The sequence below is a fragment of the Haplochromis burtoni genome, unplaced genomic scaffold (genome assembly GCF_018398535.1).
Source record: "Haplochromis burtoni strain Fernald_Lab_line unplaced genomic scaffold, NCSU_Asbu1 Contig_1, whole genome shotgun sequence".
Taxonomy (NCBI): Eukaryota; Metazoa; Chordata; class Actinopteri; order Cichliformes; family Cichlidae; genus Haplochromis; species Haplochromis burtoni.
In genome coordinates this window covers 241,033-268,920 of record NW_024582362.1, presented here as the reverse complement: position 1 = coordinate 268,920, position 27,888 = coordinate 241,033, and the positions used below count along the sequence as shown (strand labels likewise).

Sequence of the window (27,888 nt, the reverse complement as noted above, 5' to 3'; positions counted from 1 at the left end):
TCACCAGTGTGTGAATGGGTGCATGACTGGATGTGTAAAGCGCTTTGAGGTCCTTAGGGACTAGTAAAGTGCTATACAAATACAGGCCATTTACCATTAGTTTTCTGTCAGCAAGACTCAATGTAGATTAAAAATCCACATATAGCTCTGGAGTCTGAAGTCAAAGGTTAGAGAACTTCCTCACACAGACAGTTTGTGAAAAGCTACACCGTACAACAACCTGAAAATGTTTTACTTTGACTTAAACTATCAAGACTTAGAAACAGGCCAGCAAAAGTAGAAATGTTATACCAGCAAATGTAATTAATTCCCTAAAACAAAAGGGGTGGGGGTATATTGCAACCTGGGCTGGGGCCACCCCATGACACCCATCTGGACACGCCCCTGCACGGCCTTGACGCTATGGGGTCACTGGGGCGCTCTCCACTTTTTCAAGGTTTTTTCACGTTAACCTCTTATAAGGGAGGGTAAAAACAGGCTGTCAGCATTTGTCTTGTCTGTAAATATAATACATTGCACCATTATTAACTTTAAACTCACCTTTATCCGCAGTAAAACATGTGAGTTTTTTCCGACGGTCCTTAAAAGCAGCATTGTGGGCTAGGCCATATCAGCGGCCACTCAACCAGCTACCAAGAAAGCCACTACCAGCTGCTGCTGCAGTTACTGTTTCCGTACTCAGGCAAGGAAAACAGGAGGAACAGCTACAATCAGGTGGCTATTGTGGCGGATATTTCCTTCTTTCAGGTAGGCTCGAGATGAACTAGGTGAGAGGGCCGCTTGGCTTCAGTTTGCTGAAAGAAAGAAGGAAAGAAAGAAAGAGCGGCGAAAAGCGTTTGTCGTGTGTTGCCGCATCGAGTACATCTAGTACATGTGGGGATGCTTTGGTGGAGTCACCCAGTATGTCCCCTGCTAATGTTGGAATCATTTAGGATATATTAAGATTATTTTTATACAGAAATGTAGTTTTCGTTTGTGTCCGAGAGGCTGTTTTCCAGGATACTACCCCATAGTTAAGCTAGCGTGTGAGAATAACGAGTGGATCTCTTGCCTTTTTGCCTGCTCGCTGCCGTAAATTTTGAGTTAGCTCAGGCTAAAATAAGAAAAATAATAATTAAAAAACAAAACAAAAAACCCACAGTCCGTCTATACAAACTATTTAGTAAATTCAGGGGTGTATGACTGCATGATAAACTTGTATTTGGTACCAGTGATGCTATAAATGCCAGTCTAACGCTAACGTTAGCCAGCATAGTCTACAGTCGGATATTAAAGTTAAGACTACCATAGAGAGATTTCTGCTTTTGTGTAATATCACTGCTGTCTTGTTTTTTTGGTTTTTTTTCTTTTTAAATACATATATTTATATTAGTGGATTTGTTTTGGAAATTTAGACGGCTACCCATTCCGCTTTAAGACTTTTCTAGAAGTTTCTGTTAAACAGATGCGGAGGGAGAGGTTCACAAGTTAGGGCTCCAGCTGGGATATCTCAGATTGGTCTGTTGACATTAGTTAGCTTCCAGAAAGTGTTCTGGAGAGAAAATAAACACGTTTTCTGTGTGTGTGTGTGTGTGTGTGTGTGTGGGGGGGGGGGGGGGGGGGGTGACTATAGTTTGTTTAGCACGTTTTTGGTTACTATTGGTTACAGAACGGGGGGGTGACAGGAATGGCCACTGACTAAGTTCAGCCTATTTCTGCTATTTACTGCTGCTAATCAAGTTTTAATGTCGTTGGGTGACCTCTTTTTCCATTCTTGAAAGAACACCAGGCCAACATGTTTTATTCAAATAAAACAGGTTTTATTTTTATCCCCCCCCCTCCTAAGTTTATGAAGAGTTATAAACTGATATTTTGATTGTCAGCACAGTACATCTGAAAACAAGTTCTTATTAAGCAGTTACTAAAATAACCACTGACTGTTGCCATATGAGGGTCTTTCAAAGCCAGGTTTTGTCTTATTTTAGTAAGGGCCTAATATTAAATAATTATTTTAAAAGGATCCATGTGATTTAAAGACAGAGGAGTCAGTCCTCCCCAAAGGGTCTAGTTTGGCCCACTGGATGGTTTTGTGTGGAAGATATAGCAAAGTCATTAACTGTTCCAGTTTTCCCATTTAAATGCTGTGTTATTTCAGTATTTTGAAAAAGCTGTCAGTTACTGGTCCAGTCCATTTCATATAACTCTGGGCTGCATGTGGACCCATAAACTGAAATTGATGCTCCTGCTTAAGAAGGTATATAACAATATAACCAGTGATACACTTATTGTGAAATTTGGCTGGTGCGGATTGATTTGTATTTCATTTCTTGGTGGTTCCAAAGTTATTCAAGTCCACCGAACAAGGGAAGTTCGCTTATTTGATCTCAGGAGGAGACACAAATACCTGGTGTTTTTAAAAAACAAAACAAAAAAACGATTAAAAACCCCCAACATATTACAGAAAAACGGATGGATGCAAATCAAATGCCAATACTCAGTCTGGTTTAAATGCCAGGGTATAAAAATGAGTTTTTAGATGGGTTTTGAAGATGTTGAGTGTTGGAAAACTCCTAATTTGAAGGGGTCTGTACCTGACTTTAGGGGAAGCTACAGGAAAGGCCTGGTCTCCTCTATAAGGGGGGATCAGGCCAGGGATCAGTCATTAAGATGTTTTACAGGAATTCAGTTTCATTTCCAGTCATCTTTAAGTGAGGATCAGCTTCCTCCTTTGGTTAACTAGTAGACCAAATTGGTACAATAAGTCCAGTTCAAACAGGTGGCGGCTTCATTTTTGTTGCGGTATTGCCACATCAGGGCGTATTACCCATTGACGGTCTTCTGATGAACCAAGCCTCTTATGAGGTTTTCGTTGAGTGACGCACTGTTGGTTTATCGTTCTGTATTGTTCTGAGTTTGACAATTTGATGGCTTGCAGTTTCAGTTTGAAGTCCCTCGTGTTATCTTATCAAAGCAAACGTTCTCATTGCTTTGTTTTATTTGCTGACATACAGTAAGTCTCTATACCACTCCTTTCAGTATGCTTTACAGCATGTAGCTCGCCACCTTTGACTTTGATTTTTGTTGCTGACTGATTCCAGCAAATTACTATAGTAACTATAGAACCATTACAACGACATCAAGCTGTCAAGCTATGTTAAACAACACTATTGAGCCTTTGTTGAATATGAAATGAACATTGGTCATTTCCTCCTAAAGCAGAATTCATGTTGCTGTGTTTGTTTTAGGTTGCATAGGTGAAGAGACATGCAGTCCACAAGTAGAGTGCTGATTACTGGAAAAGGTTGCTTGAATAGTAAAGAGCATGAGCGATGGTCATTGTGATGAGGAGATGGGATGAAAAGAATGTTTAAGCGGCAAACAAAAGCTTCGACACCTGGTTTCACTTTTCTTCACTTCAAAGACCTCTTATGTTTGTTATGACTTCTGTGGAAGAGGAAAAGCTAAATACCAACAATAGCATAAACCCAGCAGTGGGAGTAGCCAGCACTACTGGTTGTTCCACATTTATTTCTTTTTTTGCCACTGCCCTCTGATCAAGATCATGCAGCTATAATATATAGAAAATCGTCTGCAAAGTGCCACATAGGACCAAGAGGTACAGCAGATGTTGAGGTGTTTGGTCTTTTTTATTTTAAATGAGCTGATGGGTTTATTTAAAAAAAAAAAAAAAAAAGAAGAAAAAAAAAAAAGGCTGGATCAGCAAAATTATCCCATTTGCTGAAATTTGGGTTTCTTTGTCCAGCAAGACGACACTCAGTGTTTACTGTAAATGAGGTCTTCTGTGGTAAACGTGTTTCCAATGATAGTAAGTGAGGAGAACAACGCTCCTGTACTGCTTAAAAACAAATGCTTTTGTCATTGCCATGAATAGTTTCAGGTAAGACACAGGCTAGCTGTTGTGTTTAGCTGTCATCTGATTCTCTGTTCTGTCAGATGTAATTTGTGTTATGTCCTGGACTCAGCTGCCTAGAGCCTGTTTTATCCAGTGCTCTTGTCCTGTTAATATCACATTTTTAGTGGTGTTTGAGTGCTCTTGGACGCTGACAGAAATACTTCAGATGCCTTTTTCTGATTACATAGTTGCCCTAAAAACACAACGGCTTTTATAACCCGACTTCCACAGACGCAAACCATAATGCTGAAGTCTAATCTGAGATTTCAATCAGCAGATAAACCCTTGGGCTCGTCTGTGGTGAAATAACTTGGGGGGTTGTGGAAACAGAAGTCGTAAAAACATTTACGAGACTTCTGTCTGTACCCTCAGCAGCTGCTGATACTAGACTGAAGCGTATAATAAATATGCTGTTTCTTCAACACTGATCGTATGTGATGGTCATCATTTTTGAGCTAGAAATGCTCAAAAATGATGGTCTTCAACTGGGTTTTCACATTCTAATGAAAGGAATTCTGATCATACATGCTTTTTAAAAAGGATATTTGTACATTTCATCCCTAATTATTCAGTCAGAGTGGACATCTAACCTTCAGTAGGCTAAATAGAACTAAATTGAACAGTTCATATATGCCTGATGACTACTGAGCATCTCCATCTTCACAGGCTTCAATACAAACCTCAGTAACAGCTAGTCTTATTCACCCAATATTTACTTATAAATATATAAATATCTGTAAATGACTATGACAAAAACCAAATAAAACAGTAAGTCATAACATGTACACCTTGAGTGCTCTTAATGTACTGCATATAAAGTGTTTTCACGTTATGTTTAACTCTTCAGTCTAATGTGTTTGAATGTGAGTGAAAACTTGTAGAAACATGCTCTTGAAACTTGGACTCAGGCAATGATTTATGCTGTGTAATGGAATTTACCTGAATGATTATAGCTCAGTCATACACTACGACCAAGAATAGACCACATTCAATAAATGATCATGTCTCAAATGGCACAAAAAATCTGACAGTCCAAATAAAATAGCGTTGCTTGTTTTACTCCTGCTACTTTGTAATCACTGCTTTGGAGGACCACTCCAGTGTTCGAATAGGGGAAAAAAATACTTTCTCCTTACATATAATTCGGATCACAGTTCCACCAAATTCAACAAAAAAAATCTGCAATGTCCATCTTTGTTGAATTTTTCCCTGTTTGTCATCCACTCTTCTTTTAGGTTTGGAAAGCAACTTCTTCTGCTGATACTACTTTTTCTTCTTCTCCTGCTGCTTCTTCACATTATCTACCTTAATCTAATCAAACCTGCACTTACTTTGCAATGAGAAATTGTAAGTTATGAAAGAATGTCATCTTACTATATATATATTTTTTCTTCCTTATCGACTGACTTTCTCACAGTTGATAAGGACCTCTAACAAGTTGTAATGTCATTGTTCCCACAACCCAGTAACTCTATGAACAAACAGGGGTTTCCTTCCTTTTAAGGATTTTATTTTCCTGGGGAAAGGACTGCATGCAGAGTACTGACACACAGAATAAGCTGAGGATTTCTAACACTTGTGTAGCTGTATAATGTACCACAAAGTCCCACAGCATACCTGGACATGTCTCAAAGCACACCATTTAAAGAACCAGAAAGTGGACTGTTGTGCAAATATAATAATACACTGAGGATTACAGGGATGCAGAGTACAGCAACTGTAGTTGGTCCACTTATAAATTTAGATTAAAATACTTAATTTGTCATTTTATAAAGAAACAATGAAATTGAATTTGTTTACTTTGTTTCAACCACTGGTAAGGGGTAAAAGCAGCTTTTAACTAGCTCAGTTTCGCTCGTACTGGCAGTATCGTAAAGTATAAATGCAAACAACGATGAATACTCTGCGGCTCTTCAGTAAAGAGTCTCGTTCATCGACAGTTACATAATATTGCTCCTTCAAGGGCGATCTCAGTTGGCACACCAGTATGGCACAGCTGAGAAAACTTAAACCGATGTTGTTGTAATCTCTTGCTGCTCAGCTTGCCTGCATGCGTTTCCTCCAAAGTGTTGTGTTGATTCCTGTTGGGTTGATCTTACATAAGAGAGATGCACCGAGAGGTCAGGTCATTATTGATTGCTTATTTTTGTCACCCTTTGTCCAAAAATTAGACTCCTGACCCTCATCAGTACACGTGTCACAGGGTAGGTGGTGGGTTTGAGTGCCTTGCCTTGTGGTTTTGATAAGAAATGAAAATGGAAAATTTGCCAGTGCCGTGACTCATTTAAAGTCATGGGAGCTGCCAAGCTGTCAGCAACCTGGTGTACACCCCAAATAGTGTTAACTTTGTTGGACCAGTGGTCAAATTCCAAAGACATTCACTTTGTGGCATCAATTACTGTCTGCCGTAGGGATTTTTACCAGTTGAATGAACTAATTATTATGCCTTGTCTATGATTTCAACACTAGTTAGCTGTAATTCATATTTTAAGGTCTTTAAAATGATTAGGTTTGATTTTTGAATGGTGCAGGAACCAAATTACTGCAGTGTATGGCTATTGTGGAGAAGGTTAGCTTCTTGTATATGCCATGGGATTCATCAGTTGTGAGATTGTGTCCATTATATTTAATTACATTGCACAGCATGTCTCTTTGGGGTTTGTTTGTTTGTTTGTTTAATACTCAGTTTTAACAAAAAGATAAAAAACTGCATAAATCTTTGTTTTTCAGAAAAAGTTGCTTTTGTAGTGCACTTTTACAATAGCTTATTTTAGGAAAATAGAAAAAAAAAATCCTGATAGTCTGCTGTTTACATTTACAGCCATCACCTTTGCTTAATTGATGCATTATGGGATTGACTGGACCCACATGTGCTTACTCTGAGGCATAAGAGGAATCAAGTTCATTTACATTAGCTGTGTAATGCAAGCAAAGGGCACATGCAAGCATGAATGCACTTTTAATGCTCTGCGCAGTACTGCAAAGCGCATCTCTAGAAGTCGCTTGTGTCCACTAAATCCCAACTGCCGCGGGGGCGCTGGTGATGGGTGAGCAGGTCAGTTATGGCTCAAGTGAGGGAGATAAAAGTAGATATGAGTCAGGACACTCGTTTGTTTTTTTTTACAAAACTCAGAAGGTCATCCTTTTTTATATTTAGATTGCGGGCTAAATTAGTGTCAAGTTAGATGGAGGTTGTATGATAAAGTATCAGAGGGAGATTTGGAATTGCTGCCTTACTTGGATATATGAAGGAGAGTTTAGTGCCTGTGCCGATGTCCCCACCAGGAGACACTCGTTGGCACTACTTTGTGCCAAACACCCCCAACCCCCCACATAACAGACACAAACACAATCTATCTGCAAAGGCCACAGGTTATAAATAGCTAACAAATAGAACACAGTGGACTCCAGTAGTCCTCACTGGTTTGTTTTTATATCTTTCAGTACAACAGCTAATGCATCCCTCAATGAAAAGTAGGATTTTGGCCTGTTTTCTTTACAAACACATTAAGGATAAATATGTGGTAGTAGTAGTGCAAGAGCCTTTTTGTCCTATAAAATAAAGACCTGAATGCAACCATACAGGAGAAGCTGAAATGTTTCTCACCTTTAAGTAAAATAAGAGTTTCAGAGGGAAATTTGATAATTTCATCACCCTGGATCCAAAATAAGGACCTGTTCTCACTGTTAGCTTATATTTATAGATCTAGTTTGAACATCAGTACTGAGTTTATAGCTTCTTCAGTCAGTTTTTTTTCGCACGTTTCTGAAAAATGAGTATCGGGGTGTAGTGGAAGAGGCGGGTTTTATAATATAGTATTCATTTGAAACGTGTGGCCGCTCTTGCATATATGCATCTTAAAAAGTAACTTTTGTTTGGTCATAGGTTTCCAAAATATGACGCATGGCTTGAAATCAAGTTCATTTACACTTTGAGTGGTTATATTTATGTCTAGGCATTAATGAAGACACTGAAGTTAATCTAAAGAAATTAACTAAAGGCTACAGCTGTTTGTTCATAACTTGACTAGCACGTGTAAAGAACAGGCTTCTAGTAGAGAATATATCATACATATGATATAAAAGAGCTGCTGTGAATCAAAGAGCTGGAGTCCATTGGTAAAAGTTCCCTGCTGTTGTCATGCATTGAGGAAGTGCTACACAGTGAATGTAGAAGTTAGTTTGATGTATTTCTTAGCCTTGGAAAAGGTATTCGATTACTTCAGATAATAGTTCATTTAACCATAGATGTCTGTTTCATCTTGTTTTAGGGGGTAGGGTTTACAGTGCATTCATAAACACACCCACAAGTAACTCAATGAAAAGTATGTATTTATTTTTTGCTAATAAGTTTTAGGTTTAGCTGAAACTATATCGAATATACTCGATGTATCGCAAGTTTTCCCACGTACAACAGTATAAATTACCATGGCAATGTTAAACTGTCTGCATGTAATTCAAGTTTTTTGGTTTTTTTTTTTTTTTGTTTTCCCCTCCCACACGGTGCAAATGCATCATTAATCTCCCCGTCCCAACGTTTGGATTTCACAAGGAGAATGTTGAGCAAAAAGGCAGTAATTTGCATAACATGCAGTAAAACTATTGCCGCAAAAGGTAGCAGTACCACAAATTTATTCCACCAGCTGTAAAGTTATCTACTGAAAAATTAAGAATGTTTTAAACACATGGCAGCATTTCAGCACACACCAAAGAAAACATTAAATAAACCAGCTCTGATACCTGTGACTGTTCTTGGTCAGACTTTTTTATAGTCACTGTCTAGACTTTTGATTTATAATTTGAGTTCATCACATTTTTTTTTATTTCAGTTTTTATATGTTATATGCTGTAAACACAAAAGAGCATCTTTTTAATTTCATTTGTTTTATTTTGTCTAGTGAATTATTACTTGTCGCTATGATCTTTCGTTTGTTTAAGGTTTAGTGTTGACCACAGAAAGAGACTTACTGTCACAGTATTGTCATTTGTGAAAAACTTCTCTGTGCAACTGATGGTTAAAAATGGTTAAAATAAAACTTCATTCATTCAGATTTTTTGTATTCAAAGTAGAAAATTTGGAATGAGTATACCAGTGCAATTTTTCAACATATCATGATATACATCGTGTATCACGATATAGCTATAAAATATCATGATATGAGATTTTCCTTGTATCACCCAGCCCTAGCTGAAGTGACCTAGCTAAACTTGAAAAGTTATTTATTAGCTGTAAGAGTGGTAAGCCAGGTTACGCAATATTTGTTTGTGTATTGGAAATGGCAATAAACAAGTTCTCAAGCAATAAAATGCAGCGCATTACCTTTGTAGCTTTCAGTTTGAAGCATGTCAGTGAACAATTGTTGAACTCTTAACTGGAGGATGGATGACCACTTTATTAGTCATCTTCTTTTATCCTTTATTATTTCTCTCCGTTGACTTATTTTTAATTCTGCAGACTTGTTTCATATCCACACAGTCCAATGTCTACTGCTTTTTACGGTGAATATTTCACTAAGATCAAGGTCACAGATGTTTTATATCTCTCTGCTTGATGCAGGTTTGTAAAGCTACAAAACAAAAATTGTAAATGTGGTGCTAAACTTGGAGGACTTGAATGTCTTCTGATACTTTTAACCAGACCAGTTGTGTCTTGTTTTTCATAACTCTAACCTTAGATCATGATTTAAAAAGAAGGAAAAAAAGTGATTCATGGTCTTTATAGCTGGCTCCAAAATTCAAAAGAAAAACATGTTTCATACTTTCTCTCTTTTAGCTTCAGGGTGAAGGATGATCCCCCGGTTATTATGCAATTTTGCTTGGCTTGGATTAGCTTACCTTCTCTGTCCCCGGTATTGCTATTTCAGTGCAGTGTAATATTGTTGGGTATTTCCACCCTTTTTAATGCCAGCAGCCCCCTCCCTCCCCTTTACAAGCATACCCCTCTGGACTGGAAGGGCTGTATCTTACTCGTCACACGTGGCTGTTGCAGAGTCTTGGGCTTTATCTTGTAACATGTCTTAACAGAACATTACTGTTTCCACAGAGGCCACTCGCACAAGACCCTCAAGTAAAACAGCACCCACAGACAGACAGAGCCATGGAGGACTACTACGACATACTAAGAGTCGAGAAAAATGCGACGCAAGAAGACATCAAGAAAGCGTAAGTCCCCCTCAAGTGTTTTGTGCTCCGTTTTCTGCCAGTGTTGACGTTAAATGTCGGCCACTTGTAGGGTGTAATAGGTTAATTATATCCCTCTGTCGCTGTATAAACTGACACAGGGAGAGGGAGAAATGAGAGAGTGCTCTGCAGAAATGTTCCACTCTTCTTCCTGTAACCTTGCTCTTGTCAAATACCTTCCACCTTCAATCACCCACCACTGCTCACCCACTGATCAGGCTCGTTCCAGTTAATTATACTTCCTCGGTGGTTTCTCAATAACAGCAGTTTGTTTGGACATGTGAAGAGGAGAGGCAATGCTAATGCTGAGGACAGAAATAAGCCTGCTTCAAATCAGGCATGTGCTCCAGAAGCTCCATTAAGTTATTTTGGGTAATGTGGTGAAAACAAGTAAGAGAGGAGGAAACTATTGAGCAGTATGGATCATCCTAGCCAAGAATAGCCATTTGCCAAAAATATGTTACAGAAAGATGATGTATCATGTTTTTTAACTCTAGATTCAGTCTGTACAAACTAGATGAGCCAAGCTCTTTGTGGGAAAACCAGGCGAAACTGCAGTTTTCATTAATGATCGTTATATTATCATGAAGTTGATATTTATCCAATATCGTGATGATAGATCTACGTCTTTTTTAAAGTTTATTACGAATTAGAAATTATTGGCACACTAACTTTACTAAACCTAAACACTATCTGTTTATGGTAATGGTTATTAGCATGTCTGCATTTGGCCTAAAATACAACCTCAGAAAGCTGCTGCGATGCTTGGAGACTCATTTATCGTGTCTGTTTATTAAATTTAGTGGGTATTAAATTATAGTCAGAAGCTCTTATGTTAATACAAAGCTCAGTGTTTTGTAATAAGATAAAGTTCACTGTATTCAGCCCAAAAGTTGGGAAATGACTGTGTCACAGCAGCCAAAACATTAGATGCAACTTGTAGCAAAATGGCTTTTAATAAAATAAAATCACTCGATAAAATATGACAAAACACATCTAAGCGAGGTTAAAGAAGTGCAAATGAAGCACAGCTAAAAAAGAACTTACTGGATAAAAGTCAAAGTATAATACAATATGAAGGTTAGTAAGTAAAGAAAATTTCTGCTGTGGATTTTACCCGTGAACTTCTGGCTACAAAGATGTCAAAGATGTAGAGGTATGTTACACAATTACCAACAGTGCTGCAAGCAGCGAGTCCAACTGAACTGTGACCAGGCTTTAGTCAGCAAGATAATGTCACAGATTACAACAAAGACTGCTGGCTATAGGTCTGTAATGGATTGAATCCCCGGATTGTGTAAAGCCTTGCTGACTTTCAGTCCCTTGTCTTGTTCGAACATCTTTGTGTGTGTGTGCTGCTGCTGCTGAGCTTAAAAACAAACCGCTGATGCAGCGTAAGCCGCTGTGCGAGGCCCGCGCTGATTGTCAATGTAGTGTCAGGCTGTCTTTGTTATTTCTGCTTGGGTGGCGAGAAGGACACGCAGCGTGTGTCTGCTGTAGTCATGTGAATATGTTTCTGATTGGGGGAGGGGGGCATGTTATCTCTGTCATACATGCGTAAACGATTTCCACCCCTATATCAAGACATGACGACTCGTTCTTGACTCTGTGTGTTTTTTGACTTTATGGTGTTTGTATTTCAGTTACAGAAAATTGGCCCTGAAATGGCATCCAGACAAGAACCCTAACAACAAGGATGAGGCAGAGAAAAGATTCAAAGAGCTGTCAGAGGCGTATGAAGTTCTCTCAGATGGTGAGACTTCAGAACAAGAAGCTGGTGTATCTCAAGTGCACTGTTTGAAATGCGCTGTATTGAAGCCATTACTGTCTCAGATGTGTGCTATTAAGAAACAGTGACATTTTGCTCCTGTTGTATAAATACGAGGGTAGAGACATGTTCAAAAAGTGTTGTTGCCATCAACGTGACACATTTTTGGAAACCAATACTAAAAAAACCATAATTATTCTGTGCCTCACATTGGGAGCTATAACAGCTGTAAGTTATTTACATTATTTTTTGGTTATCACTGTTTTCTGACAGAAAACAGTGATGTGCTTTAGCGTTTCCAGATGTGAAGGTAGATTGTTTTTGCTGTTTTTTTTCAGCCATTGATCTAGAGCCCAGAAATCTGACATTTTAAGACATAGGAAAGTAGTGAGTTGCCCCTCTAATTTAAATGTAACCATCATTTTTCAGTTTCATAGCAGACACTGGATCAAAAGATGCAGGGGTAGCTGGGGTTTTTAAGAAGTTATAGCACCACTATCAGGATGGGATAACTGGAATGTAAACTGGGATGATGGGTTTAGTTTTTACTTTCTTTCTTACTTGAGATTAGGCAACTATCAATTTACTCTATAGTAGAGATGGCACGATAACACTTTTTTAATGTCCGATACCGATATCATAAATTTAGATATCTGACGATACTGATATGATTCCAATATAGTCTATTTTATAATCAATAAAACTGTTTTTAAATGAATTTTGTTCATACGCAAGTTTTAAAAAAACAAAACACTGAAGCTTTTCTATTATACCTGTGTGAAGAAAAAAAATACACTGCACCCAAAATATTTTGCAGTTCAGCAATACTGATCTTTTTATTTAAACTTTTAGCATAACTTTAAACTTAAGTACTTAAAGTTATATTTAAAAAGTAATTCAAAATGCAATTTTATGCAGATTTTGAAAACTCTTTGATTCTGAAAAAAAGAAGTGCAATATGAGCACAAAATGTTTATATTCAACAACTTTCCAGCTTGTAGAATGTAAAACTTAACATATGTTAGACATCCAGAATGGAAAGCAATGCAAATAAATACAAACGTGGCATCATGACGCTCATCTTTCATCGAGATGGATGTCAGTGTAAGCTGTTTCTGTCACATTTAATCTGAGACTGAATTTTGTGAAATTTCTATACAAAACTTAACCATTTAAAGCCTGAATCAGGAAATACTTGCCAGAATTTAAATTTAATTAGTTTAATTTTTTGTAATTGTTTAAAAAAATCATGTTTAAATTTCCATATATGACATTTATTTTGTATCATATTTGCTTGTTGTTGTGTGGTGTGTGGTTTTTTTTTTTTTTTTTTTTCTTTTTTCTTTCAAAAACCATGAAACTGTTTAGTCAGCACCACTGCGTTTTGCAAAGTAAAACTTGAGTCTATCCATTGTACGGTCTGACCGATACTGTATATTGGATCGGTCCATCCCTAGTCTATAGTGTGTATTAACACTGATTTTTTTTTTTAATCACTTCACAAAGCAAGACTTGTCCAAATCCCCTTTACTGATTAAATTAGTTGGAACAAGTCTTTGAATTATTAATAAATAAATAATAAATTAATAAAAGCTTGGTGTGAAACAGAGCCACTCAATTAGTTATTGTGGTTGGTATTAAGATCATAAATGCTTTTGACTGGATTTTCTTTAACGCTGTTTAGTTTATCTGGTTTAATTATAATGAGAAAAAAAAATGTCTACTGAATTAAATTTACTGCATACTGCTGGTAGTGAATCTGGACTTTTACAGAGGGTCAACCGTGAGAGTATTATTTAGTATTATTCATCTCGTTTAACTTGCTTTAATAATTGGAAGCTAAAATTGTAATTTAAAATAAAAATTCAGTGGCTTGCACAGCTGTAGTCTGAAATGGCACACTACTGTCTCTAGTCATTTTCTTGGAATTACTCGGTAGTCTTATTCAGTGAAAATTAAAAGAGGCTGTTAGCTTGAGGCAATCATGTGTTAAATCTGGAGTCTTTCACGATCCTAACAGAGGTTTATAATGCAGGAAGGAGGGCGCTTCACCTTCAGTTGCTCCGAGTTGTTTCTCATCTCATGTAAAGTCCTTCTTTCTATTGCAGAAAGCAAGAGGAATGTTTATGACCGATATGGCAAAGAAGGCCTCTCAGGTGGTGGAGGAGGAGGAGGTAAGGAGATATCCGTTAAGGTTTCCATATTTATAAGTTTATCAGTTACTTTATGTATGAAATGCCGACATGCATCAGGTGGAAACAGCTGGACATTTGGTATTTGCATTGGTGCTTTGACAGCTTGTAATGATAGCTGTGTTTGCAGTGTTATCTTTGTTGAAGTGTGGTGCCATTTATAAGCCTTGTTTCTTTTCAATGTTTAATAGGAGGCCATTATGACCACTTCGGCAGCAGCTTCACATTCCGCAACCCCGATGACGTTTTCAGGGAATTCTTCAGCGGCAGAGATCCATTTACAGATTTATTCGGTAAGCCATTTCTGTGCGTGCACTTCAGAGGCACTGATGGGATGTTGTTTTCAGAACTGAAAGAGGGACTGAGGGGATGTGCTTTGGCTATTATTAAACTCATATTTTTATCTAGTCCAGAATATTCACGGATGACCTAAAAATGCTCAGAGACACAGAGCATCCACCAGGCCCCAGTTATCTGTATGTTAAACATAGATTTTTCTATTTCCTAATTAGTTTGCCTATTAGCACACAGCTCCTGCTGTGTAGATTGAGCGTTAGACCCAGAAAGCCTTCAGGAAAGCCTGTTGCTAATCCCCCACAGGACTGTAATGTGCATTTCCAATGCACTAAGCACTCTTCGCTTCACCTCACTAAATGTCGCATGAAAGAAAACGCTGAGTATCCCCGCTGGATGTTGGCTTCAACCTCATTACATTTCCGCGGTTAGTTAATTAATTAGGATTTAGATCGTTCATTTTGTGAGCCTTTGTTCACATAATCTTTATGATAAATTCAAACAAATATACACCCACACTTATAGACAGGATTGTTCCATTCTTCATTTTCCTTTGCACAAGTTTAGATGAGTTAAATGAGAGATAAAACTATAATGAGCCTTGTAACAAAGAGTAAGGAGCGAAGAGCTAGTTGATCTTAACTGATTGAAGTCACCGTGTCTTGAGGTGCCATCCAGTTCATCCTTTGAAGATGCCGATATTTGCGTTCAGTGTGATCTAGTAAAACACGTTTAGTTGCTCTACCAGGTTGTCTGCAATTGGAAGGCATGTGTAGTTCACCCTGTGTGCCTCTAAATATGGAGTTCAGACGCAGGCAGACGATGGATTTGAGAGTCTGCATCACTCAACTGGAATGCTTTCAAAAATAGCTTCCGTATTAAAACAAAAGCAGATGTAATAACGGCAAGTGTGTGTCTGTGTGCGCGCTGTGTGTCAGAGCGCATGTAAAACACGATATAATTCGAACACTCGAGCACGGCTGTGCATTTTGGACTTGACAGGAAAAATTTAAATATTAAAAATCATTAAATATGACGCTTAAATAAGAACCACAGAACTGGAGCTAGAAGGGAGTCGTCATGTTTCATTATGTAAACTTGTGTCCTTCTGAACACGGGTAAGCACAGCTGTTGCTGTTTGCGCTCTTCGGTAAACAGTGAGAGCAAAAATGGCAAACCATGGAGTCTGCACGCAGAAGAGTGAAGTTTATCTGCAGTTAAACTACAGTTTAAACCTTATTTTGCTTGATTGGTATGCACCCGGAGAAGGTTTTAAAGTCATCTATCTTAAGTTTATTTAATCTCCGTGTTGGTGTGTTTCTTGGTTTCTATTAACATGGCAAATCAGAGGAAGATTGACATATGTTTTAAAAGCCCATCAAGCCTGGAGTCCTGACTGTCCAGCAGCTGGTCCGGTGGATCACTCGGCTACCGCGGAGCGTCCAGCAGACTGCGGGCGGGGTGTGTTTGGAGACAAAAACAGAATCGCACAGTGCTGAGGGCCGAGCTGCCTGCCAAGAACAGCACACTCTTATTCTCAGATGAAAATGTGAAGACGTGGACAAGGAGCAGATGACTGTTTTATACTTCGGGACAGCTGCTTTTAAAACACAGCTTATATAATTCAGTTTTCTAAACTGTTTTCATATATTCAGACCGCCTTGTTAAATCCCCCCCTGCTTTTGTACACTGTGATACTGCCCTTTCACTTTCTTCATGCTCTGTGAGGTGTTACACAGGCGTGGCACATTCTTGGCTGTTTAATCTCCGGTCTGTGCTTGACATCTCTTTTTAAGTTCTGCCAGAGTACATGAGCACGAGAGCGTGTTCCTTCTACTTAAGAATGACTCAGCTTTTCTTCCAGCTATCTGTATGTGCACCGCTGTAACAATAATTAAATCACAGTCCGAGTGTTTAAACGGCCTTCCTCAGCACTCCCGTTCCTCACTTTCTCCCAGCGAAGCCTGCTGTCATTCTGACCTCTTTGCAGGAGCTCAGCTGTCTCCTCTAAGGTCTTTAAGGTAAATGGGCAGTAATGTGGTTGCAATAGCAGTCAGCAGATACTCTTATTTTAGGCTTTCAGTCAGAGGGAACAAGCAAAGCTTTCTTGCCACTGCCTCAGTACATTCAAGGTTGAAGGAGGAGTCTTCTTTCAGCAAATGGTGCCAGTGATCCAGCCTTATCCTGCTGGGCTGACCCAGATTGGCAGAGCACAATTAGTAGGGCGTCCACAGGGCTTTAGGAGGAGAATTAGTGGTCGGCACTTTTACAGTTTAGGGATAAGATTGTTCCAGAAATTGCAAACGGATGCTCTGATATTCACCACAGCCTTAATTTGTTTTAAAAATTTGTATCAGGTACTTAAATATTTTAGGAGCTGGCAACTGGCTGGCTGTACTCGAGGGAAAAAACTGTACTTCCTGTCCAGCTCCAAAGAACCACACATAGTTTGAGACTGCTGGAAGGAAAGCAAAGCTAAAGATATTCCTGACTTTATCCTCTTGTGAGCAAGTGCCTCTCACCTGACCTCCTCAGAATAAGATGATATTTTTTGCATAATGGTACTCAAAAAACAAACAAACCAACAAATTAAAGGAACACCTAGAAAATGCATCAGATCTCAGTTGGGAATAAAAACATGCTGAATGTCTGCAATTATCAGCCTACAGAGGACTGAATTAAAAAAACACACCAAAAATCAAAGTGAAAGAAATGATGCTGCAGGCTAGTCTGTTTAGCTAAAATTTCATTGCAGCAACTGAGAAATGGTCATTTATATAGCCTCCATGTGTCTGCCCTGGGGTTTCTCCTCCCAGACCTGGACCAGGTAATCACTGAACCCTTGGGCAGTTTGAGATGAACCCTGGTAGCATCAGATGGACTGAAACATGACGTCTCAGAGGTGTTATGTTGGATTTAGGTCAGGCCAGCACGGGGGGCATTCAGTACTGTTGATTCCTTCATCCTCCTGGAACAGCCTGAATATATTCTACCCATATGAGGCCGGGCATTATGTACCACGAGGAACCCAGGACCCACTGTACTAACACTGGGTCCAAAATTCTCCCAATACCTGATGGCAGTCAGGGTACCGTCCACCATGGATATGCCTCCCCACATTATCACTGACCTACCATCAAACGGGTCATGCTGAATGATGATGATGCGGTCATCATAACATTGTCCACGTCATCTTCAGACCCTTGCACATCTGTCACATGTGCTCATGGTAACTTGCTCTCATCTGTGAAAAGCAGAGGGCATAAGGGCATCTCTCTTCAAAGTCTCTGTTATCTCACCCCAACCGGTCGCAGCAGATGGCCGCCCCTCCCTGAGCCTGGTTCTGCCGGAGGTTTCTTCCTGTTAAAAGGGAGTTTTTCCTTCCCACTGTCGCCAAAGTGCTTGCTCAAAGGGGGTCATATGATTGTTGGGTTTTTCTCTGTATCTATTAAGCGCCTTGAGGCAACTTTTGTTGTGATTTGGCGCTATATAAATAAAATTGGATTGGATTAAATTGAAGTAAACTTAATGGGATAAATTAGGAATTATGTTGTGTTTCTTACAAAACACAAAAGTGCTCAGCCAGACTAAAAAAAACAAGAAGTTTTAGTGCACAGGCATATTAATAAATAAGACAGAATAAAGGAACTGAATAAAAGGCGTTTCGCTTGTAATGAAACTGTGTGTGACGTCTGAAGTACAGAAATAACACCGTATAAGACACATGTTGAGCTAAAAATGTTAGAGCTCTTGCAACTGGTGTTTGAGCTGTGCAGGCGTCTCTCTTTTCCGGAAGATGATTGAATTAAAAAGAAATAAAAATGTTTTAACACTATGAGTCGGTTTTCTCTGTTCTATCACGGGGACAAAAGAATCGGGGTTAATATGGTGTAGCTGCCAATTCTGGTATTTTGTGGTACATGCCAGTCTGGCTCCACTGTGGGAGAAGTGAGCACAGGCCCCGCTAGAAAATGTTGGCCCTTGAGGCCGGCCCCATGAAGTCTGTTTCCGTTTGGTCTGAGACATTCACGCTGGTGGCCTGCTGGAGGTCGTTTTGCTCTGGCCGTGCTTATCCTGCTCCTCCTTTCACAAAGGAGCAGTAATAGTCCTGCTGATGGGTTAAGGACCTTCTACGGACCCGTCCAGCTCTCCTAGAGTAAAGTCTCCTGCTCGTGATACTGGTGACTGGATGACAGCAGACAGTTTGGCAGTGATGTGTCCATTTAAGCCAGCATGTATACCATAACAAGGTGAAAGTGATAACATGTCAGATTAAACGTGGAGTTTTGTCCCTGCTCCTGAAAGATGTTCTGTGTTACTCACAAATTACTCTGATTTCATTCACAGCTGATGATTCCTTTAATGATTTCTTTGGAGGCAGTCGCAGTCACCAGAGGGGGCCAAGGATGGGTGGATCGCTCTTTGGTTTTGGGGGCTTTCCAGCATTTGGAGGTAGCTTTGGGGGATTTGATTCAGGTGAGTACATAGAGAGGATTATTGAACAAAAGAGGAAAAATTTCCCTATTTTAGTTCTCTTCTCTAATGTTTGTCTTCTGTTAGGTTTTAGCTCATTTGGAGACATGGGTGGGGGAGGATTCACCTCCTTCTCTTCATCATCATTTGGCGGCGGCGGCGGGGGAGGAGGAGGAGGAGGAGGAGGAATGGGTAACTTTAAATCTGTATCAACCTCCACCAAATTCATCAACGGCAGAAGGATTACCACAAAACGGTACCCAAATGTTCAACTCTGCAATCTTTATAAGACTTCTGACATTATCCCGTCTTCTTGATTTCCAAAGTGTATTTTGTCTTTTTATTTATGGATTTATTTTATTTTTACGTTTGACAGGATCGTTGAGAACGGCCAGGAGCGGGTTGAAGTGGTAGAGGATGGTCAGTTAAAATCTCTAACTGTTAATGGTAAGGAGCAGCTCCTAAGACTGGATAACAAGTAATTATCTCGCCTCAACATAGTTTTGTCATCTGGAAATCTCCGGCAGTCGGTCTCTCCTCTCTGTGTCCTCCTGCATCTCATTTCCCAAAGAACAATTTTCTCATTTTAGTTTAGCTGTGAGGGGAGGCAAGAGACGTTTCCACAGTATTTGTATATTTGTATTTATTCCATTATTTTTGCGGGACCAGCTAGCTGGGAATTGTTTTTGTTTTCTACAGTAAATTGAATTTTACTTTAACTTCTGCGACAGAGCTTGGTACGTACTATACGTATATATAAATATAAATAGTTTTTTTCCTTTCGGGGTGTATATTGTCTTTGTTGTTGGAGGAGGGGGGGAAGGTAACACAAGATGCTGTACATTTGACTTATGCATGTCATTTTTGCTCTTTACATTTGACCAGTTTAACAAGTGAATGAGGAAAGCTTAACCACCTCACCCTAATGTCTTTAACTTGGACTTCACCTTGCTAACCTGTTTGCTATTACCATGTTCACGCGTGTGTAATAATATGAACAGATCATTAATAAATTAATTGTAACAATGTGCATTTTTCTCACTTTTGCATTTTTGTTTGTGTATTTTGGGGGGAAAGGACACACAGTGTGTTTTTGGTTTGTTTGTGCATGATCGCCGATTCCCAGCACTGTTACCAGATGCACAGGGTCTTTGTACAAAGAACAGCAAAATAAAAAGTTCAGATTTAGATAATAAACTTTGTGCAACGTGAAGGGAAGTGCTGCTGCAGTCACCCTGGTGTCTGTGTGATGCTTTTTCTTTGCTTGAGTGACTTTCTTTATTGCCTCACTCTTCCTGGATGTGTGAGTCTTCTGCTTGCGCCCGTTCACTTTTTAAAAGCTGCTTCACACAACCGCAATAAAAGAAACCGCAGCGGCTGCTTCTTTCGCACACTCACACTCAGTCAGAGCTCACCTTGTGCTTCATTTTGTAACCCACTAATGCCTCAGTTTCAGTGCAGGTTACTACACAATGCACTGTTTGCTTTTCACTAAAATAACGCTCCTAATCATTTTACCAAGAGATCATGAGGAAAGCAGCAAAGATAACACACCCTGATTGATTTATTTTATTCCCCGCCCCCCTTCTCATAGGTATGCTTCACTTTTAGGTGAAATTGAAGCAACAGCCTCCCTTCTATTTCATTTCCACCTCTGCCTCACCCTTTATAGCAGTTTAATGCGCTATTGTAAAAGTGCTGATGGTGGCCCTGATCTGATCCAAGGTAGAAGTAACTGGGCTGATCAGTTTGGTAAAAGCTGTGTCAGATAATAGCAGAGAAAGTCCTTGATTACAAGCACACAAACATGTTGTGTTCGGAGGCATTAAAGGTAGGTGTGTGTGCGCGCGCTTGCACAAACATTTGCCATGATAGACTCAGTTAAACTGGGTTATGTGTATGACTGCAGTTTGTTTTGAGGTCACCGTGCACAGAGTGTGTGTGTGTTAAGGAATGTGCTCGGGGCTAGTTTATTTACACAAGCCCCGCTGCATATTTTTGCAAAAGAGCAATCAGGAGTGGGAAAGCAAAGAAGAAGCAAAGGGTAGGGTGAGGCTTTAAAACTGAAACGTTGATGCAGAAACACACAATTTGGGGCCTGCGTTTCTGTTTCAGTGCTGTGAAGACCACCTATCATCCTATTTGACTCTTTCACCCCCCCCCCCCCCGCAAACCGCTGATTTCAGATGCGCGTGCGCAGTCCTGTTGCTAGGTGACATTGCAGCCCTGTATGCTCTCTTTCTCGTTTTCCCACTCATATCTCTGTATGTGTAAATATGCTGCATACATTAGGGATTGTTGTTGCTAATGTAAATGAGGATTATTAAACTGCACCAAGAAGCAACGAAAATTTGGACACTACATTTGATCACATTGATGTGATCTCGATGTCCTGTGGTGGTCTAATATATATATATATATATTTAAGCGATTAAGCCTTTTAAAAGAAGAGCGGAAGCGACTAAAAAAGGTGTTACCTGAGCAGGGATTTTATCTGTGGTACTATAGCGCCCTCTCCTGGACACTCAGGTTGTGTAATTTATTAGATTAACTACAGTTCCCAGAACACCGGCGCTCTAAACAGGAAGTGTAATTTTGCCGCTGCTTTAGTGACTTTTTCTTTTTATATTGGCACTATTTAAAGTAATAAAGTATGCCGAATGATCTATCAGCCATCTGTATTGATGGTATATCAATACATGCACAGACGGTTATCAGAGGATTATTGTGATAGCGTGGAAAGCTAAATTATTATTTTTCAATTTAACCTTTATTTATACTTGTTGTCCCATTGAGACGCAATGTCTCATTTACAAGAGAGACCTTTTCCCGACAAACATTAAAATTTCAACAATAAAAGATACAATAAATTACCTTGCTGCTTATTTTATTTAAATCAAAAAGTGGGTCTCAATGTGTAGAATTTGGTGAAAATGCCGCATTAAATAAAGAATATAAATTAAATTAGCTTCATGATGTTTCCTATTAAAGAAGGTTAATTGTTGCTTTTTTTAAACCGCACGTTTCAATGTGAAGGTGGCCACTAGGTGACACTGTTTGTGAGCAATAGACAGCAGGACGTCATGATTTCTCTGAGAGCAAAAGCTCACAACATCTGGAGCCTTATTGAAATAAATAGAGCAACAAGTGACATATGTGTCTTTTAGATTAAATTCAAATAAAACACAGAAGATAGCCCATCGGTGTTCATAATTTGAATATCAAAACAGTTTTGCAGTAAAAATAAAGGCCCTTTATTTCTGTAACAGGCCATTGTAGTGATTAAGGTGTGAAGACCAAGGTCCTGCAGCTCTCTTTCTCTCCATCCATCTATTCCAGTATGACACGTTACTGTGATTTCCTGTCCCATGTCATGAGAGATGGCTTCCTGTTGGCTGAAAGCAGCATCCTGTTTTAATCCCCCCCTCTCTCCGCCTCGCCCGCTTGACAGCTTAGCATGAAACCTGAAACCATTGGTCACTTTATGAACGATGGCAAAGATAAGCTGCCAGTTTCCCTTTGGCTGTGTCTCTACAAGACTGTATCTCCCTGTGCTCTGCAGCAGAGTCACATCAGCGCGCCACCAGATGTCTTGAACCTGGGGAACGTGGACTGTTGAAAATAATCTGGTCTGTGGTTGTAGTTGTCATGTAGGGTTAACGTCCTTCTGAACAGTGATTTATTTTAAGCTTCCACAGTTGACAACTAAAGCTCCAGCCTGCTGCAAGTAAGGCTGCCTTTGTCAGTCACACATGGATTTTGTGTCTGTGTGCGTTTGCGTGTTAACCTGGGCGTTTACGCCTGTGCTCCTGCATCTCAGTCTAGACAGTGTGCTTCAAGCAGGCTTTACACACACACACACACACACACGGCATTGTTCAGCCTGCAGACAAATGACAGGCACTCTCAAGACAATAGCTGCAAATGAAAGCATCCAGGAACTCAACTGTGTTCACTCAAATGAAGTCCTTGATCCAGAAAATAAAAGGCTGCCTTTATGAACACACACACAAAAAAAATCTCATTATCATCACTGCTTTTTGATATTGTTGTTGTTGAAATTAATTAACTGCTGATGGATTATGGAACTTGATAGCAGAAGGAATCTTATCACTGGACCTCTAATGGATGCAAATATTGATCCCCAGGAGTAAAGGAGGCTGGGACGAAGCACGCACCCTTGAAGTCGCATGCATTTTAGCTTAATCCAGCCGTCTAACCTCACCTGATAGGATCATGAGACAAATGCAGGTTGGGATTGTCCCCCCCCCCCCCCCTGCCCGCACAACCCCTCCCTTCGAACTGCAGCCTTGAGAATAAAGCCACCAATTGTCCTGTTGTCTGGTGGTCTGCTGGGAGCAGGTGCCTCCATGTGGGGGTCAGCTCGTTTACATCTTTGTGTGTGTGTGTGTGTGTGTGTGTGTTCAGTTTAAAAAAAAAAAAAAAGCTGATTTGTAAACTCTAGAGTGAAGAAATTCAAGTCTGGGGTTAAAACGGGCGCCTAAAGTTTAGAGAAAATAACTACATTCAGCCAGTTTTAACCTTAAAGCATTTGTGACAAAAAAGAAATTGGGCTTGGGTCAGAATGGATGACCCGCAGTAATAAGGTCCCTATTCAGAGGGAATAGAAATCCAGCAAAGGTTTTTTGTCTCTGTTAAGGCCTGAGCTCAAGCAGTCGTGTTTGATTGCCTCTAAACCCCCTTGAGCACCACCTGAAAGCATCTAAAGATCTCCTTCTAAAAATCCCATCGACCTAAAGCGAAGAGAAAACATGGAGGACACCTTTAGAAAGATTATGTTTATGCTCGTGCAGGTACAGTAGATGGTGGCTCAAACGAAGCTGACGGGCCTCTGATGACTTCTGATGAGTTTAATGCTGGACTGTTACACGCTGTGCAGGGGATTTTGTATTTTTATTTTGTATTTTTTGGGGGGGTGGGGTGCTGCTGCAGACCCTCCTCTAAATGGGACCGGGTTCAGCACGGCGAGCATCTGTCCTCCTTTCTTCTCCTCTCCACTGCCTTAATTACACAACACAATAGCGATGAGATCTGCCTGTAATCTCCCAGCATAATAAGGCCCCCCCTTCCAACCCACCCTCCCTTCTCCTATACCCTGCCTGCCACTAATTCAATATAAATGTAAATTACCTAGAGAAAAGAATAACCAAATCTCATTTTATTTACATGACTAATCACAATAAAGTCGGGCAGATGAAATATGAATGAAATATATGGTTGGGGTGTGAAAGAAAAAGGGGTCCGTGTAGCCTTGGGGACTCTTTGAACCTTTCGTTTTATCTCATCTTTCTTGTTTCTTGTTGGTTACATCAATATACCTTTTGGACTGAACTTGGTGTAATAGATGTGTGTATCTAGTTTTTTTTCACCCCTCTCTCTCGCTGCCTGATTGTATTCACACTGCCAAGAGCATGAGAAGGTAATATGTTTTCCTTTCAGCTCACTTCACATCTCATGTCAGAAGGCTGGAATTCTCAGAGGCTACGTGGGGGGTGGGGTTGGGTGGGGTGGGTTTAATGTTGATTTAAACACCTCGGGCAAACCATCCAGACAGCGAGGAGCTTAGGTGTGATTCATTGCCATTCTGCTCTGCTCACACCCACAGACGTCTCAGCTGAGGACCCCATGGAGGACATTCGCCGCCGCAGACAGAACACGCTTCCTGGCCTGGGCCTGCACCAGCGTCACCTGAGGAACTCTGCCCAGAACCCACCAGAGGAAGAGGGGGAGAGCCCGGGACAAACGAGAGGTCCGCCCACCCGCCCGTGTAGGGCTGATTAATTACCAGCACACATAGGCCCACCCCCTTTAAAGAGCAGAGTCTTAATAAGCGCAGCTAATTGTCTGCTTTTGTGTTTGATGGCCACACAAAGGAGGATGACGAAGAGTGGCGTGTTTGATTGGCAGATGTAAACAGAGAGGACAGAGATGTTCATTAGGCAGCTCTGTTCTAGCTCGCAGTAACGACCAGGGGTCAGAGTCCACCCTCTGTTTTCCTTCATGGGGTCAGGAAGTCATGCACAAAAGCTGAGCAATTATCTGCAACACGCAGCCGCTGAATGCTTTATAATAGCGGCTTTGTTAGTTAAGGAGGGGACATTTAATTTCACTGTACATAGTTCCTGCTGCGACACAAACAAAGGCCCTAATTCTCTCCCTGAGATAATGACACAAACTACTTAAATATGGGTCCTCAGAGAGAGGAGTGGTTTTAAGTGCTGTTGCAAACTAAAGCTCAGAGTTTTAACTGCGAGTAGGAACCCTTCATACTGCTACAGGCAGCCTCTGATATATTTACTGATAGGTGATCAATCCTTTACAAAGGCAGCTTTTAGTTGCCAAGTCATTAACAGCTTTAATTTGAACAAAAACCAGGAGAAAAATGCTGATAGGCCCATCCAAGATTTCTCTTAATTTCCACTTATGCATTACACCTAGAGGAGCTACTCGCTCATGAAGCTCCCTGCACACCGTTTTTGTGCTGATGTTAAAGATTCCACAGAGCATTGCTGACTTTTACACACCATCCTCCTCAGGACTCAGAGACCCCACTCTGTAACTTTATGTGATCTGCTGTTTTGTGGGTGTGGTTCCTAAATGCTTCCACTTTGCAATATTGCCACGTGATTATCGAATATCTAGGTGGGAAGAGATTTAACAAACTGACTCACAGTATTATGCTTGAATTTAACAAGCTCATTACAACAACCCTTTCTTTCACAATTGCTTGTAAAGGCACGTTGTGTGGCTACCTGTCAGGTTTCTTTAGTTTTTATTTTTTACACTTGTGGCAGTGGGATTGAAAATACCTGAATTCAAAGAGTAAGAAGTGTGACATGATACTGTTGTCCAAGGATACAAGGGAGACAAAAACTTTAATCTACTTTCACCGGGAAACTTTATTAGCTAAACCTTTTCAAGCCAATGACATAGCAGTAGCTCACTGCATTTATGTAAACAGTCAAATGCTGATAAAGTTCAAACTGAGCATTAAAATGGGGAAGAAAGGTGATTTAAGTAACTTTGAACGTTATTTCAGTAACAGCTTATATACTGAGATTTTCCAACACAACCACCTCTGCCTAGTGAGCAGTATTTAGTTAGCTGAGAATGGCCAGACTGCTTCAAGCAGTAAGGAAAGCACCTTAATACCTTAGTTGTCTGCAGAGGAGCATCTCTGATAAGCAGATAGGCTACAGCAGCAGAAGACCACACTTGGTGCCACGTGACCAACATGGAAACACTGATTTATCCTGCCTTGTTTTGAAAGTTCAGGCTGGAGGCGTTGGTATAATGCTTTATGGGATATATTTTTTTTAGCAATTAATTTAAATCCACAGCCTATCTTAGTGTTGTTGCAGACCATGTCCATCCCTTTATGACCACACATCATTAAACACATCATTAAAATGAGTTCATTGTACTCAAATGGCCTCCACAGCCACCAGATCTGAATCCAATGAAGCATCTTTGTGTCGATATGACCAAAAATCTCAGAGGACTGTTTGACTCTATGCAGTTAATGCAATTAAGGCAGTTCAGAAGTAAGACAACAAACCTGTATAAGCAAGCTGTGACGCTTCATGTCCAGTGATTGTGATTCATTATGAATGTGTTGCTTAGTGTATTTCTCCACAGTAATTGGACTACTCAGTGAAATCTGAGTCATTTTCTAAGAGTACTGAAGCTATGAGCTCAAAAAAGCCTCGTAACTCATGAAGGACGCAGGCACACACTGATCATGATCGAAAACTAAGTCCAGCCATCTCACTAACCTGGCTGTCTTAAAAAAATCCTCAGTATCTCTACTGCTTCTATCCAATAAAGACACATTCATTTAAGACTCTTATAAAAGCATCGTCAACAATCAGCAGGAGGGGTGTAGTGTAGTGTAGTGACGTGAACTCTTTACAGTCTCTTCCCAAATCTGATGCAGTTGAAGTTTTTCTGCACATTTTGCTTGAATCACCACAAGAACGGTGGCTCACTGTGCTCCCGAGCTGTTATGTCTCGGGAAATTTATATGACAGGCACACTGTGACCAAGCTAATCCACTTTTAAGAGTCCTGCAAGTGATTTATTCACATTAATAAAACTATTATTTACAACTCATAACGTTTAAATAAGCTAAAAAGTGAAAGTGAGAATAAATATGATGATTCTAATGATTTTTTCCCGTTTTCTTTTAATTTGAAGGACACACAGACAACAAGAGGAAGAAACTGTGGCTAAAGGAGGCAGAATCCAAAAAGAAAAGAGCTCCTCGACACTTCCCGTGGTTCAGTGGATTTGGTGCCTTCTTTTAAACGCTTACACACACACACACATAGCGGTCGGCAGAAGTGCCATCCATCAATCACATGTGGCATTAGTTCATCCTCGCTTTGTATCAGGGGCCCAGCAGCCCCACCGTTGCACCACATCTCTCTCTGTTTATCAGCTGCAGACCTCACTTCAACGTTTTGTCTTCTTCTGTTCGAGATACATTTTAGTAGCTGTTGCTGTATTTATCGCGTGGATGTACAGAGAACTTAAATTACTCTCTTGAACTTTTCCACTGTTTGCAGCGTGCTTTTTGGGGGAGTGATTTTGTGTTTGAAAGGGTTCAAGTGGAAGTAGAATTACAGTATCGAGCCTTGTTTATAAGAAGCATGAAAATTACTGGGCTAATACTGTGCAGCGTGTGAGAATAAGCGAAGGTCAAAACTATTCAGCCAATCCTTCGTTCAGCAGAGACAAGGCGAGAGAGTAAAATGAGAATGAAAGAGAAGAGTGAGCTTTATTACAGAGGGACTGACGTTTCTTGCTCACTCCCACATGAAAACTCAATAACTCCATCCACTCTTTACCTCTGCTTCCACGTCAAAGCCAAAAGTCCTTATTAACCCCTCTCAAAGTGTTGTGGTTTTTTGTAGGACTCTTTGTATTTAGTGGATTCAACAACATGTGGGTGTTTTTGTAAAAGATGCGTCCTTGACAGTTTGTTCTCATGATGACTGTGAGTGGAAAACATCTGAGAAATGTTCATTTTTTATGGACTCTTAAAATTAAATGCTTAAAGCAAAACA

The 27,888-nt window shown here is 40.0% G+C and overlaps 1 protein-coding gene across 3 annotated transcripts; it reads left to right on the top strand.

Annotated features, from left to right (window-relative positions):
• The first annotated feature begins 565 nt into the window (after positions 1 to 565).
• dnajb6b (DnaJ heat shock protein family (Hsp40) member B6b) lies at positions 566 to 27,888 on the top strand. 3 transcript variants are annotated; one of them, XM_005912384.2, is made up of 10 exons: positions 566 to 714; positions 9,936 to 10,054; positions 11,716 to 11,825; positions 13,949 to 14,014; positions 14,224 to 14,325; positions 18,674 to 18,802; positions 18,887 to 19,055; positions 19,176 to 19,246; positions 24,426 to 24,569; positions 27,017 to 27,888. In XM_005912384.2, exons 2-10 carry the CDS (start codon positions 9,990 to 9,992, stop codon positions 27,124 to 27,126), a joined length of 966 nt encoding a protein of 321 aa, XP_005912446.1. In that variant the 5' UTR covers positions 566 to 714; positions 9,936 to 9,989; the 3' UTR covers positions 27,127 to 27,888. The 3 variants fall into 3 exon arrangements, with proteins under 3 accessions (XP_005912446.1, XP_005912445.1, XP_014185584.1); XM_005912383.3 differs by having other exon boundaries at positions 572 to 747; XM_014330098.2 differs by lacking the exons at positions 24,426 to 24,569; positions 27,017 to 27,888 and having other exon boundaries at positions 577 to 747; positions 19,176 to 20,012.

Excerpts from the sequence above, each read along its gene's own strand:
- dnajb6b (XM_005912384.2), top strand. The coding sequence starts at position 9,990 with ATGGAGGACTACTACGACATACTAAGAGTCGAGAAAAATGCGACGCAA. Across the intron at positions 14,015-14,223 it reads AGGTGGTGGAGGAGGAGGAG|GAGGCCATTATGACCACTTC; the intron begins GTAAGGAGATAT and ends AATGTTTAATAG. Across the intron at positions 14,326-18,673 it reads TCCATTTACAGATTTATTCG|CTGATGATTCCTTTAATGAT; the intron begins GTAAGCCATTTC and ends TTTCATTCACAG.